Source organism: Temnothorax curvispinosus, unplaced genomic scaffold (assembly GCF_003070985.1).
Source record: "Temnothorax curvispinosus isolate PA1 unplaced genomic scaffold, ASM307098v1 QBEX01016041.1, whole genome shotgun sequence".
Lineage (NCBI taxonomy): Eukaryota > Metazoa > Arthropoda > Insecta > Hymenoptera > Formicidae > Temnothorax > Temnothorax curvispinosus.
Genome location: NW_020225821.1, coordinates 173458 through 193437, shown reverse-complemented (window position 1 = coordinate 193437; position 19980 = coordinate 173458). Strand labels below are relative to the sequence as shown.

At 37.3% G+C, this 19980-nt stretch overlaps 1 protein-coding gene across 1 annotated transcript in view; it reads left to right on the top strand.

The window, feature by feature from the left end:
• Positions 1-19980, top strand: part of LOC112466326 (sterile alpha and TIR motif-containing protein 1) — a 45876-nt gene that overhangs the window by 10542 nt on the left and 15354 nt on the right. Inside the window, 4 exon segments of the mRNA XM_025034388.1 lie at positions 3492-3632; positions 11683-11933; positions 13999-14257; positions 15714-15881. Coding sequence (XP_024890156.1) covers positions 3492-3632; positions 11683-11933; positions 13999-14257; positions 15714-15881 — 819 coding nt within the window.

The following is a 19980-nucleotide window of genomic DNA, read 5'->3' as shown; positions in this document are numbered from 1 at the left end:
TCTCTCTCTCTCTCTCTCTCTCTCTCTCTCTCTCTCTCTCTCTCTCTTTCCTTGTCTTTTTCCGAGTGTCCTACTCGCGGAAGGATCGGAGAACGGTCCCGCTGAAGAAAAAAAAATCGCGAGTTCTCCGATACTCCCGAGTTCGAATCGCGGCGCGAACGTTTCGGAAAAGTCTACCGGGGGGTTTCTAGATAGAGGCCTCCTTTCTCTAATACCGATCCTGAAATGACACCAGGTCGCCGCGTATCGCGTTATCGGAGACAGCAGAAGCGATAGCAGCCGTCTCCGCTTCTTCTCCTTCGCTCCGACAGTTACGTCGTGCCGGCTGTCTTTGTCTTTGGGGGACGGCACGTCAGTCGTGCCGTTCGTGCGCACGGAGATACGAGGCTGATGAATACTCCCTGAAGCGAATGCGTAACTTCCGGCTTCCGTACGATCGCGTTCAGGAAGTAAATCTTCCCTCAAGGATGTCTTTAAGACTATTAAGACGTCGCGGCGTCGTATCTCCCGATTTGAGACATGCGTGTTGTCTGAGATCGTTTAACCGATCTAAAACTTCGTTAAACTTTCGAATTTTCGATTTATTTCTGTAATAATATCTTCATCAAATTGTAATTCTTTCTCGTTAGTCTTAACTTGTTAAATATGTGCCCTAGGAAAGAGGAAAATGCTAGATATCTTTTGAGATTCGATCTCTAATATTCCGACAGTACTCGAGAGTCTCCAGAACCGGTTCTGACCCATTTGATTGGAAAGAATTATATGGTTCTTGACTTAAGGACGTGCCACCTGCTTTTGGGACACTCTGGTTCTCCGAGCATTTGATTTCAGACCGCCCCGCGTATCTAATAAATACCGAGAGTTTAGTAACCTTTTCATTATTTATAAACCTGAAATATACGTGGCAAGATAAGTTAGCGTAATACCATTTCGGAAGGCGTATAGATATACTTAATATTTTTTCCGAATTCTTTTTTTAGAAAAGAGTAAGGCTGAAAAGGCTTTTTCTGTGCGATAGTTTTTATTGCATGAAGAAAGTTATTTTATTACACGAAGAGATGTGCCGAAAGGATTAAACCGACTCTATTAATTTCTCGAAAGATGCCGGATATTGCGTCTCGCGTATTATTGCACGCGCCCGAGTTCTACGTGCCCACGCCTATGCAAATCCCGCGGAATTATCGAAAGAATGGACGGAATGCCAACGCATCGCCCATCCACGCACGTCTCGTGATAGTTGCACTTGTGCCGATTGTATAGTTGCATTCGTGCCGCGAGACGAGCTCCTGGGGCGCGACAACTTGCACGCTAGGCCGATGCATTTTGGCGCACATCCCGCAGGTGTAACCGAATTCAAAGGGCGATCATTGCGCAATGCATTAAATACATTTAATGTTGCACAAAACGTAAAGCCAATCGGAAGTAATTAAAATAGTCTAGGCAGTAATTAAAACAAGTGGAATTTAAATTAACTCAAAGGGATAAAGTTTTCTAGAAAATAAGTTTGAACGTTTCGAGTTGTTGAAATGTTGTAATATTATTTTTAAAAGCGATTTTGATATAATAACTAATTAAGCAAAATCTAGGAATCTAGGAATATATCTAGCAATCTAGGAATATATATCTAGTTGTATATTAGTTCTTTACTCGGTTCTTTATTTTGTGACAAAACGGAATTTTCATCAAGTCTTTTGAAAAGCAATTTAGAAATGACAGTTTTTGAATTATATAATATTATATTCATTTCCTTCTAATCGTTGTATATCGCTCCTTCCTAGAAATATGAAAGTTACGCGACTGCGATCTTGCTGACTGCATTGTTTTATATCATAAAATTATCTGTGTATTGTGTAACTGCATATAAACGATATCGTAATAACGGTTAGATAATAACGGTAATAACAGCGTGTAACTTTTTCATAGAAATTATCAAATGTAAATACCGGTCAATTTTGAAGTTAAAATGTATTTCTGTGACGTTAAATATCTTGTTTTCTCGTTGATCGTCTACAATTTATACAATGTGTAATAAATTAAAAGTTACGCAAAAGCATAAATATTCGATGCTGACCACAAAGAGGAGAACAAAAAGGATCATTTTTAAACGTCACACTCGCTGCGAAATCCTCTCGTTAGCTTTTTCAGCTGAAGCCGTTTCGAGTTACGTAATAATCGTATGCAGGCTGAATAATGGTGAAGTGCAACTGTCGGACGAGTTTTATCGAACGTTTATATCGACTTCGAGCGGCCTCGATCATTCCCGATGGTATTTCCGCCATACGAGCTTATAAGTATTCTGCCGTAACGTAATAAACGGGGAATCGGCGCGCCACGCCGAGACTAGAAAGCTTGATCACCTTTAGGAATCGGAGCGTTTTACTCCGAGAGATCCGGGTTCAATCGTGCATTTCTCGATCGAGCTTTTTATTAACGTACGCGTGGGCTCGTTTTACATATTTCGCCCGTTTACGCACACTTAGCGCGTATACTCCCGTGCGACCTGGTCCGACGCGAACTTGCTGCGCTCTCGCTAGTCTCTCTGGTCTTGCCAAGCTCGAGCTGCCAATTATTTCCCAGGGCCTATTATTAGGCCCTCGCAGTCGGCGAATTCCGGCGCCGACTTAATTAACGAGCAATTAAAACACATTTGTGCGCGCGATCGTTAATACATCTCCGTTACAAGTAAAATAAATGTTTGTATACTCTCTAAAAAAGAGTCGAAGAGTGAAATATAACTTAAAACGAGTGAAATGTAAGTGTAACGAAAAGCAAAAATTGAGCCTGTGCACTTGGAGTGATTTATTATTCTAAAAAAGAATAAAATTGCACTCTATGAGTTGGAGCGAGATCGCATCACTCCATTTGAGTGAAAAGGCACTTTTTTCGAGTGCAGTAGATCAGTGCCCATAGGAGTGAATTAATATTCCTATCACTTTACAATTTTAAGTGGAAAATTTTACTCTGTCATTTTATCAGTCGATCTTCAGTGACTAACTGCTTTAGAGTGAGATCGTATCACTTCGGTAATAGAGTAGCCGCTTTGAAAATTTGAGTGAAAAATTCACTTTTTATACCTATGAATGCTCGCATTTATTTAAATTAGAGTGACAACTCTCTCTTTTGGAGTGACTATCGTAATTATTCACGAAAAGAACGGTTTTGCTGAAATATCTAAAAATTTAGCTAGATACAGATCTGAAAATAATTTTGTTGCACCATCAAAATAATTATGTAGAACACTCAAACTGATTGCTAAAATGTCAAAAATTTTTACAGCATTATATCATCGTACTTCAGCGACCTGGCATAATTATTTTGACGGTGCAAAATTATCTTCAGATCTGTATCTATAGCTAAATTTTTAGATACTTCAGCAAAACCGTTTTTTGCATGTTCTAATAATCTAATATATAAGTGCCGAATCCGGTCTAGAGACTTAGAGAGTATTTTGGTTTTGTATGATCTATTTTGACGATAATATTATGTTGCAGATGTCGGAGTTCCCGGCGGAGGGAGGCGAAAACGGGGACATGCAGACCGTCATGGAGAATTTCCAGAAGAAGAACAACCTGGTGACCGGCAGGACGCATCACGTCACCCATCATCCGCAGGTCACCACTACGTCGTCGCAGGTGATTATCTCCAGACACAAACTTTTCTTGTCTTTTTCTCTTTGACTATCAAATATTTGCGCGTGCTTCCCGACCGCGACGCTGCGGGACATTGTCGCGATTCTTTGAAAAATAGGAAGACGCGTCACTTGTATTTCCGTCACTTGTATTTCCGCAGGAGTTGAATTCTCGCGCGATATATTCTGCGTATTTTACTGCTAATTGACACGTGCGCGGAACGTGTCGAAATGAATTTAAAAATCCATCTGGGTAAACCTCAAGTCCCCCGGATGACGGGTCTTTTTACGAAAGAAAAAGATCAGTGAGAGAAAAGGAGTTTTTACCGAAGCGTGAATTTGAATCTAAATCGAGAATTGCACTTTTACATGCTTTTTCTATTATCGAATTTATTAATCGCGTTAAATCCGTTATACTGGATCACTGCAAATCCAAGTGTGTTATTTTTATACGTATAAACGTCTAAAAATGACACATTAGACTGAAGCTCTTTCTACATGTTTCTTTATGTGTACGTAATTTAACGTCATTTAACATCACGGTCAGTCGTACACGGTAAAAAACATTTTGTATTTAAGTGGATTTCTATCCATGTAGAAATTTTTGTGTTAAATTTTCAACATACACTGGTGTTAATATAACATATTGTCATTGTGTTATTTTGACTTTTCTGCACTGCAAATCCAGATGTGTTATTTTAACCGAAGCTCTTCTCACACACTTTTTGTCGTTTTAAATCACGTCATTTAATATGAACGTATTAACTTTAATGACGTAATTTAACACATAAAGAAACATGTGAAAAGAGCTTCAGTCTAATGTCATTTTTGGACGTTCATGCGTGTAAAAATAACACACTTGGATTTGTAGTGTGCGTTAAGTTAATATTGAACGTTTCTAAGAGTAAAAATTACACAATTTACATGTAAATCCACGAATTCTTGGTGACATATTTTATGTGTTAAAATGCACACCTAAATTGTGTTACTTTCCTCTTTATAAGAGTTTCCATCTGTTAAATCGACATTTTCTTATGTTATACAATATTAGAGATATCGCTGTCTACTTGCAAGAAAAAGAGAAAAGAAGAACAACATTTAATATAAAAACAACATTTTATTTTAATTAAATTTAACATTATAAATATGTTAATTTAACATAAACTTTGCTTCCAGATAGCGTCTATGTGTTACAATTTTGTGTTAATTTTTTACATAGATATTACTTGTGCCTATTTGCTTTCTGTTAAATTAACATAAAAATTAGAGTGGATAAGTTAGGACATGTGAAATGTGTTAAATTAAACACATAATTTTTTGTGAGTATTAAATTAAAACTTAATACGTTCAATCGTGTCAAATGACGGGATTTAAAACGGCAAGAAATGTGTAAGAAGAGCTTCAGCTAAAATAACACACTTGGATTTGCAGTGCCGAATAAATCGAATCTTTTACGGGCGATTGTAATTTTTCAATAGAACCGAAACTCGGAGGCCTACACAACGCGCATTTTCGCACATTTTGCATCTTTGTCACGGACGCTCAGCAGAAACGAGTCGCGACATGTTGCAATATTTATTTGGCCTCGGTGCTTCGGGGAAAACACAATTGTCACCTTCTTCGCGAAGTGTCTTCTAATCCGAAGGGTTTACGCGCGAAGATTACGCGGCCTTTAATCTATCTTCTTATCCCGTCTCGTCTGCGTCAACCACATGAAGTGTCGCGGCGCCTCCGACGCCCACACCTGAGACGAATTTCCTGAAAGTGTACACGGAAATTCGGAATTATTCACACGTCACGTTTCTATCACTGCAATGGCGATCCGCTGAAAAACGCCTAAAATAATGATCGCCGTCACTGCTCGCACGAGTCAACCGATTCGCCTGACTGGCGACACTTTCCATTCACATTCTCATCTAATTTATTTCTTCGTTTTGCAGACCACAAGATTTCAGAAAGCTTGATTTTTAACATTTGATTATTAATTTAAAAAATTAGATGGAAAATTATAATTAACGCATATTATACTTTTAGTTTCTTCATCAAACTTCCAAGGTAACAAAAGTTGGTTGCCATGCTGCGCAATATATTACCGATATAGAGATGGAAATAGAATAATTGAAGTAGGCACATCTCTGTCGAAATTCCTTGGAAACGTGAATCATAATTAAGCATAGATTAAAAGTTAACAATAAAGTATATATTCTTGTTTACCGGATCTTTTATATTGCATCAGATCGCAAAGGCAAATCGGATTCAGAGTTAAAAGGTGGATTATTTATTTGGTTTTAAATGCGTTGTGTGCGTATTTTCATGCATGCGCCGACGACGTGTGACACATGTCGTGATCAAAGTGGCTGTGCGTCTCGCGAGGAAAAAAAACCACTTGTCAGACCATCTCCGATCATCGAGCAATCAGAGGCGATCGCTCGAACGACTGTAGGCATTTACTACGCAATGTGGGCCGCCCACGTACATATTTTTCCAGTTGAAGATTAATTCCGCGCAATCTCGGTGAACCTTGGTGCTGCGTTTCAAGGTCCCTTCTCTCGTCGTTTCGAGAGAACATTGCCTCTTTCTAAATTTACCGAGCCCTTTTTCGTCTCCAGGCTTGGCCGAGTCAACTCGTACCTCGTAATGACTGTTGGCCCATCGCCAGCAGTCATCGCTGTGGCTCTACTGCGGATGCTGTTTACATTTTTCCCTTTAAATCTTTTGATGGAAAAGAACTCGATAGGCTTTGTTTGTTGGAAAAGCATATACATATATATTTTAGTATAAACAATAAGATACACTCGTGAATAACTGAAGAATTCTACGTGAACTGCGTGAGCGGGCTTACTTGCGACTTTTAACCAAAAAACTAAGAGACAGCGATCCACTTCGCACGCTCGTATGCTCAGGTCTACCAATCAGAAGAAAAATAAAAGTGCATGAAAACGTACTCTAATCTGAGTCCAACCAATAACTAAGCGTCTTGAACATGTCAATTTCAACACCTCCTCTTGTTCATGACGTCATCCTTAAAGTCTTTAAGTGACCTGAGATCTTCGCCCATGGTAATCCTTTTGTTAACAGGTCAGCTACCTGCTCATCCGTAGGTATGTAGGTGACTATTACGTTTCCAGCCTCTTGCTCTTGTCTGATACGGTGAAAACGTACTCCTATATGTTTACTCCTCTTGTGAAACTCTGGGTTTTTTGATAAGGCTATTGCTGCTTGATTGTCTACCTTCAGCTCTGTCTCCTTCTCTTGCTCCAGGCCAAGGGATTTCAGAAGTGACCGCAACCACAAGAGTTCTTTTAACGCTTCTGCCATAGACATGTATTCAGCCTCTGATGATGAGAGCGCCGTGACCCTCTGTAAGCTTGATGACCATGCTATCGGTCCACCATACTGCATAAAGATGTATCCAGAAGTCGACTTCCTCGCCACTGGATCTCCAGCATAATCGGAATCGCAATATCCTATTAACTTATCTTGCGTTTTTCCGTTATAACATAATGAGAGGTTAATTGTTCCTTTTAAATACCTCATAACTTGCTTAGTTGCTCTCCAATGTATATCTGATGGGTTGTTCGCAAATCGAGCAAGTTTGCCCACTATATAAGCAATATCCGGTCTTGATATTTGAGCAATATAGTTCAGACATCCAATTGCCTCTCGATAGGGGTATCTCTTCTCAGTGACGGCTTCTTCTTCTTTCAGCTCTGACAGATTGATTGAACTATTCACTGGTGATGACACCGTTTTGCAATCTTCCATGCCAAAACGACGTAACACTCGAGATATGTACCCTTGTTGATTAATGCTGATAGTTTTCATTTTTCTATCCCGCTTAATCTCCATGCCAACGTAACAAGATGGCTCACCACAAGTAATTTCAAATTTCCTTTTTAACGCGGAAATGAAAAACTCCAGTGATTTCTTCCTTTTACAGGCTATCAGTCCATCATCAACGAACAGACATAGAATCATCCATTCATCTGTATCTTCATTTTTCATAAAAATGCATGGATCTGAATCCGACTGTATTAAACCATATTCTGCCGCAAAATCATTGAAAGTGTCATTCCAGTTTCTAGATGCCTGTTTAAGTCCATACAGGCTTATCTTCAGACGACAAACTCGATTTGTTCCATCTTCATACCCCTCTGGTTGATGCATGTAGATGCTTTCTTCAAGTGGACCGTTGAGGAATGCCGTTTTAATATCGAATTGTACGATATCCATATCAAATTTAGCTGCTATTGCTAAAACGGTTCTTACGGACTCGTAACGCACTACAGGAGAGAATGTTTCAAAATAGTCAACTCCTTTCGTTTGGTTAAAACCTCGAGCAACTAACCTTGCTTTGTAGCGCTCAATAACTCCATTAGGTTTCAATTTGGATTTAAAAACCCATTTACACGAGACCGCAGACCGATCCTTCGGCAATTCTTCCAATTCCCATGCTTGATTCTTGCTCAATGACGACATCTCTTCATCCATGGCTTTCTTCCAAAGATGTGCATCTTCTCTACTTATTGCATCTTCATACGAGACTGGATCCATTGATACTTTCATCGCAGCTATGTATGCTGATTTATTTGATTTACTTCTTAGTTCTCTATCCGTCGCAGGTACTGGTTTCTGGAAATTCTTCGAACCTACTGGTCGTCCTTTCTTTTTCTCTCTTGATCCTGTTTCTTCATCGGCGTTGTCTATTTTCTGCTCCGAATCATCATCCACGTTTGTTTCATCTTCATCCTTTTCTGCAATTGACGGTTCTTCATATACCTCCTCTGGTTCATCAGCTGGTATGGGAAATAAAACTTGATCCCTGTCCATTTCGTCCTGAATCACGACATCAGAGACTCTTTCTACAATCTTTTTGACAGGATCAAAAACTCGATATACTTTATCGGTTAAACGATCGTATCCGACAAAGATTGCTTTTCTTGACTTCGGATCCATTTTCCGTCTCATCGTATTTGGAATATGTACAAAAGCCTTTGCACCAAAGACTCTTAAATGAGAAACATCAGGCTTTCTACCATACCATTCGCTATATGGCGTTGTGTTCAATATTCCTCGATTCGGAACTCGATTTCTTAGATATGCTGCCGTGCCAATAGCTTCCGTCCAGAGTAGATGACAATCCGTTCTTGATAAATTGGTATTAAACAGCATGGATCGAGCAGTATCACATAAAGTTCTATTTTCCCGTTCTGCCATTCCATTACATTGTTTGACATTTGGTGGTGACAGTTCATGAATAATGCCCATTGACTTAAGAACTTCTCTTACGTTTTCATTGACGTACTCTGTTCCATTGTCCGTCCTCAGAGAAATTGCCTTTCTTCCTGTTTCTCTCTCCGCGTCGATGAAGAACTGCTTTAATATACTTGACACCTCATCCTTCGTCTTCATGAAGAAAACTCGGCGATATCCAGATGCTTCGTCTTTCATCGTGAGGAAATATCTGCATTTATTCCATGACACCACTCCGATATGGCACACGTCAGAATGAAATCGTTGGCCAGGCAAACAATCTCGCTTTTCTCGATTGGGATGTCGACTTATTGTTTGCTTACCATAATGACACGATTCACAATCGTTCTTATCTGAAAAAGTTACTTCAAGACCTTCTGTTAAATCATTTTTATACATTGCTCGTATTACTGTATCACTTACGTGTCCCAATCGTTGATGCCATAATCCAACTGACCGAGCTACATTTGCAGAAATCAATGGTGGCTTGACTCGAATATAAGGAATGTATTGATTTCCAATCCTTTCTCCACCTATCATGGTTTGTCGCCCCTTACTTAATCGCATGATTCCATTTCCGTGATAAAAACTATATCTTTTATTTATTTCCATGAACGTTGTCGAAAATAAGGATGCAGCGCCCATCTCTTTTGCATAATACACATTTTCCCACGTACGTTTCTCCCATCTCTTGCCATCATTTGATTTTTCAACAGCGATGTTGCCTATATGGGTTGCCTGTAAAGATTTACCATTTGCGACATTTAATATCAACGGTGTATTGAGCTTACGTAACGACGAAAACCATTCCATGTTTCCTGTCAAATGAACGCTTGCTCCCGAATCTGCAAGAATTTTATTTTCTTCGTTTATCTTGAAGGCTGACGATACTGACAGACCAGTTTCTTTTTTTTGATCCTTTGATTTCTCATTTGTCTTCTTTCTTCAGATGACGCCGATTTCTCCAACTTCGACCAACAATCTTTTTGCAAGTGTCCCTTTTTGCCACACTTGTGACATTTTCCTTGAAATCTCTTGTTTATCGTCTTCTTTGCTTGATTACTTCCTGGTTTCGATTGAGCCTTAAAAACTTCACGCGATGTGTCAACTGAACGCTCAGTAATGCTTCTCTCCACATTCGTGAGCTTTTCCAGAAAAGATTCCAGTGATATATCTTCTGATAAAAGTGACCAGCTTGTGACGAAATTATCAAATTCTTTTGGTAGACAGCCAAGGATTTTTGCCATCATGAGTTTTTCATTGAAATTTCTTCCAAAGTCGTCAGATTCTAACGCTTCGATTCGACGAGCGATAACCTTAAGCCCTGCTACGAACGTACCGACCGTACTATCCGGTTTCCATGAGTAACTAAAGAATTCACGCAGTAATTCCAAAAGAACATTTAATGTTTTCGGTTCATTAATAGCTTTAATTCTTTTTAAAATGTCCGCTGACGATTCACAATCACATACTTGATCAAATGTCGTATCATCTAGCGTTGACCGAATGATCGAACGAGCTTTACTATCTTTCGCTTTCCATTCTTCTATTTCTTTCCTATTCGTTGTGGTGTCAGTCGCATCTCTTATCTCTCGTGGTTTGTCTGCAATTCCACTGGCGATTTCCCATATTCGGTGACTTTCTAACGCATCCCGAATCTCAATCTTCCAGCGGTTGTATGATGCCTTTGAATAAAGCTTCGTCACTCGAATTTCTCGACTAAAACTTTCTTCTGCCATTGTTTCTTCAGATAACCACGGAAACAAATACGCTTGTTCTTTACGAACACTCACTGTATCGTCTCTCTCTCTCTTAACCTCAACACAGTTCGCACCGACGAGACGAACAGCGCTTAAGTCTCATAATCTGATGGAAAAGAACTTGATAGGCTTTGTTTGTTGGAAAAGCATATACATATATATTTTAGTATAAACAATAAGATACACTCGTGAATAACTGAAGAATTCTACGTGAACTGCGTGAGCGGGCTTACTTGCGACTTTTAACCAAAAAACTAAGAGACAGCGATCCACTTCGCACGCTCGTATGCTCAGGTCTACCAATCAGAAGAAAAATAAAAGTGCATGAAAACGTACTCTAATCTGAGTCCAACCAATAACTAAGCGTCTTGAACATGTCAATTTCAACATCTTTCTCATTTGCTCTCTCGAAGAATCGTTCAGTTGAACCGTATTTCTCATTTTTACGAGGCGAATCGTCTGACTTTGGTTTGTAAAATAAAAAGGTTGATGTAAAAATCTTATCGCGTTTGTCGAATTGAGTTAACGACGAAAAAATATTAATTATATTATTAAAACAGTTAATAAAAAAAAGCGGAATAGGTATGGGATAAGATAAATCACCTGCATATAAAAAATATATTATGTGGTTTTTATTTATAAGAAATTTTATATTTATCTGAATGTTAGGCCGATAAGAAAATTTATTCTTTCTAGCTATATAACTTACAATAATAAAAAAATTGAACAAATTTTTTTGATTTATTTTGTATAAAAAATAAAAGGTATAATAGATATATGATATAAATGCAAAAGAGAGAAAGAGAAAAAGAAGTCTGATTGTGAGATTGTCCTTAAAAAATATTTAAAACAAAATCTAGAAACTTAATAAATAAACTAGAAACTTAATAAACTGACTATATGACAAACTAGGTATATCTAATAGAAAGACACAGAAAAGAGGAAACGGAGATAGAGATAGAATTCGGGTGGGAGGTTCGAAGCGAGTGAATCATCTTACACGGATCTTAAATAGAACGAAAACGGCTTTTGGCTCGGCAGATGCTGACGACAAATCAGAGCCAACACCAGAGTAGTAGCAGCACCAGTACCAGCACTAGCAGCAGCAGCACGAGCAGCCGGGTGGCCAAGTCCTCGCAGAGGATTCTCACCTCGTCCTCGTCGAGTGAGATGAAGGCGAGCTCCATGAAGAGCGACCTGACGGAGCTCAAGCGCGGCATCTCGGAGATGAAGAACATCTCGACCAACTTTTCACAACGGCTGCGCAGCAGCATGGAGAACCTCGTGGACAGGTGAGTTTATTCTCAAATAAATTGAACTCCGGGGATAGATCTAATCTTTGAAAGAAACCTTGAGAGATAAGACCTAATATATATATTCTCGAACTATATACACAACTATATACACACTATATACACATATAATACACAACGACTCTTTGGATTGTTGATGAAACAGTGTTCATTGTGGGAAAATCTGACGTTCTTGAAGGAGTTTTTAACGAATATATGCAACATAAGTGTTTCGTAAAAACGACGTGTCCATTTCGCGTGCTTTTCTCGTAGAAATGATTGGTATTTTTAGAGTATCTTCGAGTTTGCCAGCGTGACGAATCTAATGTCACTATTGCAACGTGTTCCTTGGCTGTTTTACGCAGTTATATTTTAAAATTCTATACTATCTACATAATAATTTATAAAAACATATCTTTACTTTTGGATTATGTTAAATGATAGATTATTTCAATGTTTTTTATTTTTGTAAGGTTTCGTTAGAATGTAAAGCATCAAATGATAACATTTTTGTTATAAAAGTGAAGCATTGAAATAATAATTGGTGACCAAGAATTCGTCTTAACCGAATTAATCAAAAATTTGAAAGCTTTAATCACTTTAATTGTTAGTAATAATTTAAAGAATCATTTACCCCCCTCTCCCCCATCTTCTCGTAAAAATTTGGAGATTTATCGATTTTCAGTTACTTCTTTAACTTTCAGTTACTAAAAGCTCAGTAATTCATTTTGTTCGATTTCTAAAAATTCAGACTCCCGTTTAGGGTTCGCTAACTAAAGCTTTCACAACTGAAAGCTCTAAAGCGCGTCAACAGCGAATATTTGTGTATAACGCATAATTTCAATTTGCATGCTATTTTCGCGGCGGTCAGATTATTTTTAACACATTGCTCACGTGTCGTTTTGCATAAAACGACAAAGTACATACTTTGAAATGAAAGATAATATTTTGTTGCGATTATAGTGGTTGTAATAGTTGAGTATTTAGAACGAATTGATATACGAATAACAAAAATTGCGATCTAGAACAAATGAAAGCAAAGGCTATAAAGAGAACATTGAAAAGTCACAAAGTTACAAAGCTTATTTCGATAAAAAGCGTAAGAAATTATATAATTATAAGATAGGAGACTACGCAAGGGTACGAAACTTCGAAGATATATACACCAGAAACGCTTAAGAAATTGATTCCGCAATTCAAAAGTCTCTATTAAATAGTTAAAAAACTAAGAAATTGTCGATACGTACTTCGAGAGGTTGAGAATTTCCAAGTCGCAAAGACCTTACATCGAAACATGGGAAGCTTGCAATATGGGTCCCTGGGATGTAATTAAGTAACTGACTAACACAAATCAATATTAATATTGTCCCGTTATGTGTTTTATCACAGCGGAAACATGGATAAAGAACAATGTACGCATGTATTAATTTGTTAATCTGTATAAAACTAGCATTAAAATGTTTTGAACTGCTCGCTATGAATTTTTTTATACTATTGTATGATAAGCATTTTTCATCGGCGAAGCGCTTTTATAAGCGCATCCATTATTAATGGTTCAAATTGATACAAGTAGAGAGATAATTATTCTACATGCAAAAATTGATAATGAAATAGAGAACGAAATTCTTTTGTTTGAAGCCTTTTTTTTTTAAAGAAAATCAGCTTTTGCAAATAAAAAAAAAATATGTGTGTCTTTCTTATTTTTCAAGAAATCAGAAATATATTATAATTTTCAAAATATTTAAAATTTGCGTAACATAGTATCTTACTTTTTGTTCTGTAAATCTTTTTTTTTTATATATTCGGGGAAAAGGGGATATATATTATATAAGTTTATTTTTCAATCTATTTTATCTAATTTAATTTAATTTTTATTTCATATAATTATTATAATTATCACCTATATTTTTTTTCATTTTTAATCAGAAAGGATTTTATCTTGGAATGTAATAAAATATTGTCAGTCATTCACTCACGTTCAATTTTAACCGAAATCTCTGGAAATAAAAATATATCAGAAATTAAAGGCATTATAGTTCATGAATTCTTTTTGTCGATTCTGCAGAGATGGCAGTGGACCAGAAGAGACCGATCTCACGGAGCCGTTGGTGACGTTTCCGGATCCAGACACGCCGCCACCTGTCACCGATGCTGTCACGTTGGCAGGCGGTTCTCCGTCCCAGTTGAGTTCCCTGAATTCGCTGAACAATCTTCATCACAGCATAAGTCCGCCGATAAACATACCGAACATGGCAAACTTACCTACCGGTCAGGAAACTATGAAGTTCGAACAGAAGAAAATGACCAGCGCCTCGAAAACAAAGGTGAGCAATGCTTTCCTTGTCTTCATATATCTTTGGCATCCTTCGATTAGCACTTATATACTAATAATTGTCAAGATTTTACATTTATTATTACATTATTAGGAATAATTAATAAATAATACGATAGTAATCGCGGTATAAATAAAATCCCGCGAATATGATTTTTTTCGATATGAGTATCGTAATTATTATTTTTATGGTAAATAGAAATAATAATTATGATACTCATATCGATATAAGGAACAATTTTGAAAGTTTTGTTTAAAAAATGATATCAAGAATCATGTAGAAAAATATACTAATAAAATGAAGATAAAATATGATACATGAAAATAATAATTACAACAAGATATAAAATGTTTATCAGTTTATTCACAGTAAAAAAATTGTGTGTACATAGCGGTCCATATGTTAAAATTTTCTTGTGTTACCAAGATTTGATTATTATTTCAATGTAAAATTAACATACAACAGCTATGTTATTATTTTCTTAACATTTTCATGTGTTACATTTATGTCAACGTGATAACTTAACACTTTATATATGTCATTCAGAAATTAAATATTATTTTGAGTTCTTTTAACACAATTACTTTAAAAAATCAACACGTCTTAAAGTTTTTTTAACACATAAATAAAAATTAAAGTAAATTTTCAAATAATCGTAAACTTTGACACACAAAATAATTAAATTTACTAAAATTAACTGTCTCTATTACACATAATTTAAGTAAAATCTGTAAAAAAATTAATATTATGTGTTAATATAAGTTGAGAAATAAAGTCAAAAGAACGAATATAAATGTAAAGTATAATGTCAATTTATTAACATTTCTAATTTGTCAACAAGTAACACACGATGAATGAGTCATTTTAACTTAAAATTAAATAAATGTAAAGTATAATGTCAATTTATTAACATTTCTAATTTGTCAACAATTAACACACGATAAATGAGTTATTTTAACTTAAAATTTAGAGCGGACTTTCTGGGACATGTAAAAAATATTAAAATTACGTATTATTTTTTACTGTGTTGTGATACTGAATTTCAATGAATTTGAAAACGGAGTCGATCTTGCGCACGTTATCAGCACGTGACCTCGCCGAGCTATTCAGCGAGGCTGCCCGCAAAATAACGCGTATCTAAAAATACGTATTTGATAAGAATTGCGATTGATTTAGCTCGGATTTGTCGAGCGAATCGCGGCGTTCGATAAACGTTACACATTGCGAACATCAGCGATAATGTTTAAGCGTAGCGAATGGCTGGCGACCGAGGTGCGGCTTCCTCCAGGTAGTCTAGGTCAAGGACTGCGAGTCCTATCCTTTGGATATCGTGCGCGGGAAAGCGTCGAGACTTGGCGTCGTGCATCACGATATTTCAGATTGATTTGCCGGCTTTTACTCTACCCTCGCGTCTAATAATCGAATCATTTTTTACTTTTGTTATCAGGTCGTCACAGATGGATTTAGCGCCGAGAAAGCAACGGCGAACAGTGCAGAGATGAGGGCTCTGCAAGCTGGCGATGTCTCGTACAAGGAGCAGAGCGCCGCAACGGCGGCGAGGGCGCGCGTCGAGCTGGACGGTGTCTCGGCGGAGAAGAGCGTCGCTGCTGCGAGGGTGAGTGATATTTATACTTGAATAAATGAAAGGATGCTCCATTAAACGTTCCTGGAGCATCACGCTGGAATATCATTGTTGTATAATGCTTAATAAAAGAAATACAGCGTTTGTACTTTCTAAAAATTAAAGAGTGAAATGTCACTCAAAACTAGTGAAATGCAAGTGTAACGAAGAGGGAAAATTTTACTGTTAGAGTCATTTATCAGTCGATCTTTATTGAATCGACATTATAGCTTTAGAGTGAGATCCGGTAGAGTAGCCGCTCTAAAAATTTGAGTGAAAAATTTACTCTTACCTTATGAGTGTCCTCATTAACTCAAATAAGAGTAACAACTCTTTTTTTTTAACTGACTATCGCAATCACTTTAATATATTAGCGGCGAAACCACTCTATGAGTTTAGAGAGTACGAAAAGTATGTAAAAAAAAAAAAAAAAAATGCAGAGAGGTAATGGAAATTAATATAAAAATATAGGTAAATATTAAAATGACATATAGATAGAAAATAACCGATATAAAAAGAGCAAGAAAAATCAATTTTATCCCGTTGCAAATAAACATCAGAAAACGCACTCGCTGAGAAAGCCACAATTGTGTAAAACTATATGGCTCTCCGTGCTTATTACTTCCGGCCCGGCGCGGCGTGAGTACAGACGCGATCGGTGTCATGGTAGAGCTGTGCATTACGATTCCTCTTGTGGTCAAAGACCCGCGCGTTCGTAAATAATGCGGCGGTCCGAATTAAAAGTCGGAACGTGGGTGGACGAAGACTCTCCTCGATGGGCCGTCGAGGCGCTCTCGCTCTCCGTAAGCCTGACCTTTCTCGTTTGGATAACAAAAGGACCGAGAGGAAGACTCTCTGTGGGCGCGGCCGAATAATTTGGCACGAGGTTCGCGTGTGGAAAGCCGCGCGAGTAAAGGCGCGATTGCCGGAGGTCGTTGACACGTGCGTACGTTGCGTTTTCCACAACGGTACCGGGAGGGTACCTTGTTGCGCGCTAAAATGGAAACTGCGCGTTGTGCATCGCGAATAGTCTCTCGATTTATCCCTGTGGTTTCTAAAACGACTAACGAGAATCTTCGACGAATGAAGGCGAAACTTATGGGAACGCGTTTATCTGAACTCCATCAAGATTTTAAGACGTCGAAATTTTTTCTCGCGTGACAAAATTACAATCGACGAAATTAACATGCGGATTTTGCGATTAAATCGATTGTTGTATCCCGTTGAAACGATTTCTGAGTACATCTTTGTGACTCGATAGAAATATTTAATTTGATAGCTTCTCTCTAAAAGTCGAAGAGTGAAATATCATTTAAAACGAGTAAAATGCAAGTGTAACGAAAAGTGAAAACTGAGCCTTATGCACTTCGCTACTCTAAGAAAGAATGAAATCGCTCTATAAGTTAGAGTAAAGTCGCACTCCATTTGCGTGAAAGGGCACTCTTTTTGAGTGCAGTAAATCACTATCCATATAGGAGTGAATTATGTCACTTTACAATTTCGAGTGAAAATTTCATTTTTTTAGAGTCATTTATCAGTCGATCTTTAGTGAATCATGATTCACTATAGCTTTAGAGTGAGATCGTGTCACTCCGATAAAGTAGCTGCTCTAAAAATTTCTATCGCGCTCTAATATATTAGTGAAAAATTTACTCCTATCTTATGAATGCCCGCATTTATTCAAATTAGTTACAACTCTCTTTTGGAGTGACTATCGCGCTCTAATATATTAGTAGCGAAAGCACTCTATGATATTTAGAGAGTTTGTTAAAGGAGAGTTCAATTATAGATACGACGATATCTTGGTTGTGTCTGGTATTTAAGTGTGTAGATTTTTTATAAAAGAAATAAGAAGAGAAATGAAACATACACATTTTTTACAAATGAAAAAAATGTCATATCGTCCAACTGGTAATTTTATTTGAGCTGGATTTAAATACAACGATAAACGAGAAATCAAGTAAGTCAAGTTGCACTCGAATGTGACTCGTGGCGCATCTTCACCTTGCAGAAATCGCATAACATTTTCGCTGAGTAACGTGAGTCGAAGAGTTGCGATTTCTCATTCAATAACGGCCGCAATCACGGCCTTGACTATCGGCCAAGGCAGTGATTTCGCAAAAGAGGCGCGCGCTACCGCGCGAGGTATACGTACGAACGGACATCGCGACAGGCGGATAGCTTCGCGGGACGGTCTCGTGTAATCGTGAGACGACGTGTCGTTCGACACGAGGAGTCGTCTTTGGCTTGCGTTCAGAAATTCGCATGCTGCTGACTCAAGAGTCACGTAGTAGCCGACCTAGCTGAATTCGTCTAAATTTAGATGACGACACGCCGCCAGGCGTAAATAATCACGAAACGAAAGCTCCTTCCACGCGCAATACGGGTCACCCGGTAGAATCGAGCTTCCACGACTCTGAGGTGCAGAATTCATCCCACAGATCTAGGTACTCGTGATCTTTCTCTATGAATAAAAAATAAAAAACGAAAGAACTGTAACAGGAAATAATCGTACTTTTAAATTTGGAAAAAATGATTATTGAAAATTATTAATGTGGTATATATATCCCTCTTAATGTGCATACCTTTTTTCGGTACCTTCTAATAAGTGCACACGTGGGTCTGTCACGTTCGACACTATTTTTCCCTACCTTAGAATATTTTAAAAAATCTGAAAAAATTTATGAAACATCTGTCTACAATGTAGTTGACGAATTTATAGTTATTTTGATAAACTTTGTTTATATAATATTTTCTGACAGGCTTGCAAGTTTTACAGTTACGAGCAGATATCATTTTGGCTTGGACGCCGTAGACCCACGTATGCATACACTGAGAAAAAAATGTTGTAAATTTGACTAACTAACTCGTTTAGTTGCAGTGATTTGTTTAATGCAAATATTAATATATTTAAATCAAATATACGTGAGTAATATCAAGAAATTCTGAATCTATTTAAATATAATATTTTTTGAATTAACAAATGTTAGCTTGACAGCCCGTGACCGCTGCATTTAGTTGAATCAAATAATATTTCTTTGAATCTACGATTTTTTTTTCTCAGTGTATTAAGGGATGTAATACTTATTCAGTATTCTAACTAAAAACTATTTTGTTAATTATGTACATATAGTATATGTATGTATGTCTTAGACTGTACAATTAGATACGTAACTTAAATTTTAAATTCTAAACTATTGAAATTTTACTAAGATTTAAATAAAATTCTTTTTGAACAAAAATAGAATATCTTTATGTTTATATCGAGTTCAAAAGATCACAAGTACTGTATTTTATAAGGTTTTTTTATTACATAAAAATTGTTGATACTTTATACATTTATATACATTCTGAACTATTTTAAAATGAAAGCAATGTTGAAACTATCTCCTAAATTACATATTCTATGTTACCTTTATCTCATCGTTTAAACAATTCAAATCTTCAGGTCGCGCATATTCCACACATCGTGCATTACTTTCATTTTTAATCCACATTAATGTGCAGTCACAAAAAATATATAATTTTCCAAATACCACATTTTGCATTATTTTGATTACAAAAAAGAAATAATTAATCTTCCAAACGCACGAACGTTTCTTCGTTGATCGCATCTTCGCGTGAATCGCGTAGGTAGATTCGACCGGCAGCAAAAAAGCCCGACTGTGGCTCGGAAAGAAAATGAATCATATCGTGGAACAAAAAGATGCGAACTCTCTCGACTCGAAAATCGCGGACGGTTGCGTGCTACTTCGTTCGTGGGTGCAGTGTACGGTCATTATTTCTCCTCTTTTTTTTACGCGCCACGTTGTCCTTGACCCCACGTGTCGGCCTTGCGACGCCTGTGTCAGTACGCGAATCAGTTCTCTCGTACGCTTCGCAATCTTGTCACGAGTCATCTCTCCGTCTAATTTGCAAAATTACGCGAAATTTCAAATAACAATCAGCTAGACATGTCTTGCGAGAGCCATTTATGTTTCAGAGGCAATTTGCCGCGAATTGTATACGATCACGCGCGCGTAATAAATTAAAATGAGGAACACCCTGTATACATGCCTGATAAAAGCACACAATACGTCTCGTTACACTTTGA